Below are 9,128 nucleotides of genomic sequence, written 5' to 3'. Positions count from 1 at the left end.
CAAAATAATAAGTCTGCTCTTTTTAAATGTATTTTTTTAAAAGGACAAGTAACCAACTTGAACGTCTAGGTCTGAACCGACAAGAAAATGAAGCAAATAACACGTAGTAATCACACTTACTTCACATTAACTTCCTCAATCAAAATAAAAGATCAGCTGATGGTCACGTGACTATCACATGATCAGCACATTTGGACACAGGCATTGGTGTGGTGGTGTTTTTCAGAATCAGACATCAAGGTGCATGAACGCGAAAACAATGCGGTGAGTACTTTGTTGTTTACCAAACGTTATTTTACCGTAGTCATAGTTTATTGATCGCATTTGCAGAGACTGTAAGTCTCACAGACTATGGTTCACCTCGACGAGGTCAGATGGTCAGTAAACGTGTTACCTTGTGTACTGTTGGTTTGCTTTCTAACGCTAATTGTTTAAGTTGACTATTGGATTTGAAAAGACAAAAGTCAGTAAAAGTAACCTCTTGCTCTTGTGCATTGGCCATAAATTAAGTGAATGTACTTCAGAGTGCGTTCTTAAAGTGACAGTGTTCTATTTTTACAGGATTGCTGTTTTTATGCTGAGCTTAACTTGGCTGGTCAATGGGGAGCTGCTTGAAGCTGACCAGGATGCTTCGTAAGTCCAAACTATGAACTATATTGGTCATTTTACGTGACTTTTAAGTGACCAATATAAATGCAATAATTACATATTGCTATTAGAAACAAGCCTTTAACAATAGCTATGTTTCCATCTACCTCAGGGGTGTCCAGTCCTGCTCCTGGAGGGCCACTGTCCTGCAGAGTTTAGCTCCAACCCCAATTAAACACACTTGAAGCAGCTAATCAAGGTCTACTAGGCATACTAGAAATGTCCAGTCAGGTGTATTGAAACAAGGTGGAGTTAAACTTTGCAGGACAGTAGCCCTCCAGGACTGAGTTTAGACGTCCCTGATCTACCTTTTTTTGAGTGCTTTTTGGGAAATCACATACAAAACGCCAGATAGAGATGCAAAGATGCACAAATTCTAAGAATGTGTTTTAAAAACTTGTGTGCTTTTTTTTTTTTTTTTTTTTTTTTATAAATCTGATTAGAAGGCATGCATAAACCATGATGGAAACATATTTGTCGAATATATCCCCCAATGCGCAACAAAAAACTCACTTGACTTTGCCTCAACAGTGGATGTGATTGGATAACTGGACTAACTAGCAGATCGATTTCTTTGCACATCATCTCAAATGTCGGTTTGGTCATTCTGAAGTGCCTAAGGCCCTAAGCCAAAGTCTGTCATCAGAGTCATTTGGTAAAATTGAGCTCCCATGATTGTGTTCCCAAACACCAGCATCCAAATGCAAGATAAAATGACAGCGTTTAGTGCGGTTAGTCTACGTGTTATAAGTCATTTATGATTTAGGAAAAAAGAGCCACAGTGACTTCCCTTTTTATTACAGATATTTTGCGCCAATTTCCCAGAAAGTGATAAATTTTTTTTCTCTTGAACACATGGGATGGAAGCAAATAACGCAGTGTTAATGTTATATGCGATATTTTGTGCACAAATTAAATTCAAAACTTTGGATGGAAACATGTTATTCCCAATGTTTTAGTGTGCCTGAGGACTGGATTCTAGTTGAACGGGTTGGACCTTTGGAGGAAGTGGAACTTACGTTTGCACTAAAGCAGCAGAATGTTAACCAGATGGAAGAGTTACTGAAACTAGTGTCGGACCCAGATTCGCATCAATATGGTATTGAGCCTCATTTGTTATAATGAAAAATTATCAAATAAAGAAATAAGTTCTCATTTTCTCATTTATATTTTAGGGAAGTATCTGAGTTTGGAAGAAGTAGCTGATCTTGTACAGCCATCCCAGCTGACCGAGAAAGTAGTGCAGAATTGGCTCCAGAGTCATGGGGTCAAAAACTGTCACACAGTTGTAACACGAGACTTTCTTCAGTGTGTCATGACTGTACAGTAAGCACAATTTGTGTGAACTTTACCATATTCATAGAGAAAAAAAAAAAAAAAAAATGTGTGTGTGTATATATATATATATATATATATATATATAGGTAAACATTATTTGATTTTTTTTCTTTAGAAATTGTAAAAATAAAATCTATTTTTTTGTTCTTCTTTTATATAAATCAGTTCTGCCATATATTTACTTTTGATCTCTCATCTATCTATCTGTCTATCTATCAATCTATCCTTCTTAGGGTGGCTGAAGCATTACTCCCCGGCTCTAAATTTCACCGCTACAGAAGAGATTCACAAACTCTGTTGAGGTCAACATCTCTATACTCCGTTCATGAAGATGTGCATCAGCATCTAGACTTTGGTGAGCAGCCGACACCATTCATCTCCATCTTCAGTCCCATAAGCCTACTGTATCATATTTGATCCATGAATTTCTAAGGCCTTTAAATTATGAACATTATTAAAACAAAAATCTCACTGCATGCCTTCTGCTGTCTGATGGGCCGTTTAGTGTAATTGTAAAGATGTCCTCCTTTAGGTTGTGGTACATGTCTTTTTGATGCAAAATTCTTAATGATTTTTAGTAAATTAAACATGAGAATAGCTTTTTTAAATTATTAATATTTCAACATAAACATTTATGGTACTGAAGCAACTTAGGTTTACTTTATTATCTATACGTCATTTTTTAGAAAAGTCATGATAAAATGTATGTATCAAATATGATACAACAGGCTTTTTTTTTTTAAGGAACGTTTGTACGTTTGTACAACTGTTTGTAGATTTGTACAGCGGCACCAAATTGCATATTTTTGGTCAGTGTGGGCAAAAAAAAATTTGTGTGGGTTTTTTTTTTTTTCTTCCTTAAGTGTGAGTTCCATATTATCATTATATTATACTATATGGTGTGTGAATTATGATACAAAACATAAAACACTGCAAACATAATTTTTTTTTTTTTTTTTTAATGTAGATTACTTTGTAATAATTTGTCCTAAAGGTTCAATAAACCGTTTCATTGCCCCCACCCCCACCCAGGATTATTTTATATGTCAGGCTTTACAGGGTTAAGGACTTAATAATAATCTGCATTCTGTTTTGCATTACTTTTTAGTGACATGCATTATTTTATCCTAATAAACATGCAGCTAGTATTAATGTTCCTAATGGAAAATCTTTGAAGTAATCACTCTCAAATCTACGAAATGAAACCTATGTATTATCTTTTTATTTTTTTTAGTGGGTGGTGTTCACCGTTTTCCACCAAAAGGAAAGGAAATCAGTAAAGGCTGGGAAGGAGCAAGACAATCAGCATTAGGCTTTCACTTGGGTGTCACCCCCTCAGTCATTAGGAGTCGTTACAACCTTACAGCAAAAGATGTGGGCACTGCCACTAACAATAGTCAGGCAGTGGCACAGGTACATTTCTCATACTCTCTACTTTACTGTGGAGATTTCACTGACTATGGTGCTAAAACTGTTAATTTCATCATGTGAATATTATTCTGCAATGTTCTTTATGGTTGTCAAGTATCTCCACTAACTTGAGACTGTAAACTGGTTAGTTCTTGGAGCAGTACTACCACCCCGCTGACTTGGCTGAGTTTATGAGTCTGTTTGCTGGAGGATTCACGCACATGTCAGCTGTTGAGCGGGTCGTGGGCACTCAGGGAGGTGGGAAAGCCGGCATTGAGGCCAGTCTGGATGTGGAGTACATCATGAGCAGTGGAGCAAACATTTCTACGTGGGTCTTCACAAATCCAGGTATGTGATCCTTGGCAGTGTTATTTCAGTATCCTTGAGGTCCTTATTAGTTACTTCTGTACATTAAAAATAATTTATATTCAGACTATTTTAGACCAGGCAGGGCAACAACCGCTGCGGAATAGCCCAGTACCTGCGTGACTCATCAAATAAACATAAACAGAGAAGTAGCTCTGGCTACAATGTTCTTCCACCAGATGTATGCAGTTTTATTTATTAACTGCTAGTGCAGCAAAAAATACATTGTGTACCTTTAACTATAATAACTGATTCATGAACATAATGTGCCTCAGTTCAGTTTGCTGTTTCATTAAAATCAGCATGAAACAGAAGTTATGATAGGTTTTTCTTCCCTGTTGTGATGTATATCTGATGAAATGGCTTCTCAAACTAGAAAAATGGAGGGTGTGACTTGATTTTGTCCATGAAGGATTGATTGGACGGTTGTGGATTGCTATTGCTGTGATCTCATGTGAGTGACAGGTTTTCCCGCCCTCACGCCGAAAAACACGTCATCAGAGAAGAGATGTCAATGCAAGAGGGAGGGGAAGTGATTGTGATTAAAGATTGCGTGAGCACATAAAAAAAAAAAAAAAAAAAACTATGTACATTGATAAATCATTTATAATAAATGCTGCAATATTCCATTTAAGAAAAAACAAGAAATGTCCATTTTTCATTTCATGGTGACTTCAAGGATCATGTCTGCTGGTTATCTCCTCAAATGATCTGATTTTAGGTGGTCTGTTTCCTATTTTATGCATTGTAAAGATCACAAACTTCATCATGGTCTCTGTTACAGGTCGTCATGAGTCCCAGGAGCCGTTCCTTCAGTGGATGCTGCTGCTCAGCAACATGTCTGCGGTTCCTTGGGTCCACACCATCAGCTATGGAGATGATGAGGACAGTCTTTCTGATGCCTATATGAACCGCATCAACAATGAGTTCATGAAGGCTGGCCTCAGAGGGATATCAATGCTCTTTGCGTCCGGTAAGATAACTAAAGTCAAGAAATATGATTAACTGTTGGTTCCATCTTAATGGTACAAGATCTCAAAGAAAGCAACACTCATAAATTAGATCTGTTTTTTTGTTTTTTTTAAATTCAGGTGACAGTGGAGCAGGCTGTAGACATTTGACCAAGGAAAGAAATACTTTTAGGCCAAGTTTTCCTGCTTCCAGGTAGACATTAATGCTCTCTGAATAATCTGTGTAGTACTAATATCTTTTAAATTGAAAGTAGTTGATGTGTAAATTTGTGAAATTAATCTCTTGCCTATCTAGTCCCTATGTGACCACTGTGGGTGGAACTTCTTTCCAGAACCCCTTCAAACTCAGCTATGAGGTCACTGATTACATCAGTGGAGGTGGCTTCAGCAATGTGTTTGCAATGCCAGATTATCAGGTAACAATCCAAAAGTCTGTATCTTTTGCTATGTTCTGAATGAAATACTGTCTTGCTGCTTAATGAAAACAGCTCAGAATATGCTGTATACTGTATTATTTGCTCCGGATTAATATTGTTGGTGTTACAGGGTTTGAATTTCAGCGTGTGATTGCACGTATTGCGCAAAATTTTACTCATTGCTGCAGATTTGGTGCTCATGCACATAAAGCCGCCTCTCAGTACTTAACTGAGTTTTTTTTTTTCGTTGCTTGCTTAAACAGTCAAATACACACAAAATAATGTCAAAATGCTGGTCTTGGCGAGTATTCACGTGTAAACAGTCAGTTATGTTTTAAGTAAACCAAAACAGAGAAAGAAAACGCATGTGTAACAGTATAATGGGTTTGTGCATCAGGTCTTAAAGTGACAGCAGCCTAATATAACTGCTGCCAAATTGAGATAATATCTATATGGCAGTTTTTCCCCATGGTATCGATATCAAAATTTAGGATGGTTTCTGCGCAACATTTTATAAATGAGGCCCCTGAAGTCTTTGCAATGATTTCAGTCAATGCAAAGACTGGATCCACACTGGAGCTGGTACAGTTTATAGTTACCTTGGGATGGGCAATTAGCATAAAATGAGAATTAGAGTAGCTGGTATTCATAACATTTTAGGCAAAAAATGCAATCATTTAGCATAATGATTTAAGAAAGATCATAGTTTAAAAAAAAAAAAATCACTGCTTCTTTTACACACGTCACATTGGAAACACATTTCCCACACAGTCTGCGGGATTCCGTATTCTGGGCAGTGCTGTTTGTCTTGACAATCAAGGCTGTTGTGTTTTGTTCTCTATAGGTTGGTGCTGTTGGAAAGTATTTGAAGAGTGTTCAGCCTCTGCCTCCTCAGACATATTTCAACAACACTGGAAGAGCTTACCCAGACTTGGCAGCACTGTCTGACAACTACTGGGTAGTCACCAACCGTGTGCCTGTACCATGGGTTTCTGGAACTTCGGTTAGTAAATAATACAGTTTCTGTTTACAAGTGCATTTATGATATTACAGGTTTGCTCATTTTTATGATTTAAATACAGAGAAACAGCAGTGTATAATACTAAGACTTTATATTGACTAAAAAAAACAATAGACTACACTACCATTCAAAAGTTTAGGATCAGCTAGATTTGTTTTTTTTTAAAGAAATTACTGTCATTTTTGATCAATTTAATATCCTTGCTGGAAAAAAAGTAATAGACATTTAGAAATTTACAGATGCTTTCTGTTTCAAATAAATGTTGTTTTGTGTTATTTTGAACTCTATTCAACAAAGAATCCTTAATGTAATGTAGTTTCCACAAAAATATTAAGCCGCTATTTACAACGTTTATATGTTAAGAAATGTTAGGATGATTTCTGAAGGATCAATTTTGTAGTAAGGTCTGCAATTACAGGAATAAATTGCATTTCAAAATATATAAAAACAGAATAAGGCTATTGTTAAATTAATATTTCACAATATTACTGTTTTTACTGTATTTTGTTCAAATAAATTCAGCCTGGGTGAGCATAACATTAAAAAATGTTACCAACCCCAAACTTTCAAACAGTAGTGTGTAGTAGAAAATGCAAAAAAAAAGTACAGTACCCAGTAAAGTTTGACATTTTGTAATCTGGATGTTTTTCCAAGGCATCAACCCCAGTAGTGGGTGGAATTCTCTCACTCATAAATGACAAGCGCTTCCTGAAGGGCCTTCCTTCCTTAGGATTCATCAACCCTCGCCTTTACAAACTGCAAGGCAAAGGTCTTTATGATGTAAGTTTTATGATTTTTTTTTTTTTTTGATGTTTGACAATAGTCAATCTCTTAGCCTTAGCCTGTGTTCAGCTCAGTTCTTTCTTCTAGTGGAAGTCTCAGATCTGAACTGAACTGAGGACACATTACGGTGTCAATGAAGTGATGCTTTAAAGTACAATATAGCGCTGTCCCGCATTAATAACTGAAAAGATCATTAAAAGCACTGTAGTGCCCCTTGTAATGCGACAAATGTGTGAAATTGGGCTTGTGTGTCTAGAAGGCATGACATAACCATATCCTCTAAGCAATTTGTTGATTTAATGGTGTCTTCTCCTCCCTGCTTTTAGGTGACAGAGGGATGTCATCTGAGTTGTCTGGATGATAAAGTTGAAGGGAAAGGGTTCTGTGCCTCTCCTTCATGGGATCCAGTAACAGGATGGGGAACACCTAACTATCCTGTTCTTCTTGCATCGCTCATGGATTGAGCTGCTGCTGCTGCTGCTTTTTATTCCGAGAAACGCACCGATAATGGTTTTTCATTATTTTGCTGAAGCCTTTAAATGACAATGCATTATATAATCATATCAAGATTTCATAGATGTCAATCATCTAAGAATCATTCTCACAAAGTCGTTTCAATGTAAACTGAACCTTTTGATGCCTGGTTGTTTAACCTGTCCAACAGGTCGTATCGCTTCAGTTCTTTCAGATGAGGTTGATTTGTCCCAGATGAGTTAAGGATCTGTGGATTCCAGGTATAGACCACAACCAAATGTTTAACAAGCCACTTTGATTTAAACAAAACAGAGTGACAGATAAAATATCTAATTTTATCTACTTCATATACCGAATGGATTCAATTTTTTTTTTCTAGAGATTGATCAATGTTCTGAAGTGCAATATTCTTTAATAGTACATGTCCTCTCTATGAATGCCAGTTCCTTTTAAAATGCAATTAAAACAGATCCTTTTATCATAAACATTAGGGTGTTTCAAGGTTTAAATGTAGCATGTAATGAAACCAGCCTAAATATTGAACACTTGAGAGCTGCATAAACCTGTTTTTGTCTTTTTTTTTTTTTAATGGGTTGATTTCAGTTATTGTTAATGAGGTCCTCAGGAATTAAATACTGAATAGATTTGTTGTTCTGGAATTACTTGGTCACTGGAGAGATTGAGAATGTTTTTCTTCTAGACATCTTGTGCACTGAATGTTGTTTGAGCAACTGGTCAAACTTGTTTTTGAAAGATGCACTGCTTCCAGGATTCCCTCTGAAAAGTACATGAAAATTTTGAAGATGTTTCTTTGCTGAAAAAATACAAATTAAAGGTTTTTATTTTGAAATAAATGCTACCCTTGTGTACTTAGTGTTGGATTTAAGTAAATTTAGATACTGTTCAAAAACATACACAAAAATATACATTTTTGAGAAGGAATTGCAAACGTTTCAACTATTGGAGTTTGCATTTTAAGTTGAGATTTCTCAGGTCAATTAGATGAGCTCACAAAATATACATGGGGAAAAAAACATTTATTCTGTTAAAATGCAATTTTTTTTTTTACATTGTTTAAATGCAAGAAAACATAAATTCAAAGGGATAGTTCACCCAAAAATAAAAATGGTCATAGCCTCACCCTCAAGTTGTTCCAAACCTCTATGAATTTCTTTCTTCTACTGAACACGAAAGAAGATCTTTTGAATAATTTCAGTAACCAAACAGTTGATTGGACCCCACTGACATCCATTTTTTTCCTTCTCCAAACTATAGAAGTCAATGGGGCTTATCAACTGTTTGGTTACCAACATTCTTCAAAATATCTTTTGTGTTCAACAGAAGAAATTCATACAGGTTTGGAACAACTTGAGAGTGAGTAAATGTCAATTTTCATTTTTGGGTGAACTATCCCTTTAAATCTATAGGGTGTAAGTGAGAAAATTTGTTCAGATTAATAGTTTAATGATTTTTAGGAATCGTTAGTCTGTGATGCACTGCAAGTATTGGCAAAAGCAAGCCGTCTTCATTGCCAATAGTATACTAGCACTTAAAATACTTAAAGCATACATGTGTAATTTCATACAATTTATAACTGAATATTGTGCATATTCATATACAAATTCCGAGTATGGGACATCATACTTAGCCTCACATTACTCACTCATATTCTAAGTTAGGATGTTTTAATATTAACTTGAA

At 35.9% G+C, this 9,128-nt stretch overlaps 1 protein-coding gene across 2 annotated transcripts; it reads left to right on the top strand.

Moving 5' to 3' along the window:
- The first annotated feature begins 135 nt into the window (after positions 1-135).
- Positions 136-8,281, top strand: tpp1 (tripeptidyl peptidase I). Of its 2 annotated transcripts, none has more exons than XM_051868758.1 (13): positions 136-264; positions 562-633; positions 1,608-1,747; positions 1,824-1,974; positions 2,220-2,341; positions 3,221-3,399; positions 3,546-3,744; positions 4,547-4,735; positions 4,854-4,926; positions 5,029-5,149; positions 5,994-6,152; positions 6,825-6,950; positions 7,280-8,281. In XM_051868758.1, the coding sequence occupies exons 1-13, from the start codon at positions 179-181 to the stop codon at positions 7,415-7,417; spliced, it is 1,755 nt and encodes a 584-aa protein (XP_051724718.1). In that variant the 5' UTR covers positions 136-178; the 3' UTR covers positions 7,418-8,281. The 2 variants fall into 2 exon arrangements, with proteins under 2 accessions (XP_051724718.1, XP_051724719.1); XM_051868759.1 differs by lacking the exon at positions 136-264 and adding an exon at positions 337-377.
- The last annotated feature ends 847 nt before the right edge of the window (positions 8,282-9,128 follow it).

The sequence above is a fragment of the Ctenopharyngodon idella genome, chromosome 17 (genome assembly GCF_019924925.1).
Source record: "Ctenopharyngodon idella isolate HZGC_01 chromosome 17, HZGC01, whole genome shotgun sequence".
Lineage (NCBI taxonomy): Eukaryota > Metazoa > Chordata > Actinopteri > Cypriniformes > Xenocyprididae > Ctenopharyngodon > Ctenopharyngodon idella.
Note: the sequence above shows the minus strand (reverse complement) of the source record. Positions and strands in the feature narration are given on the sequence as shown.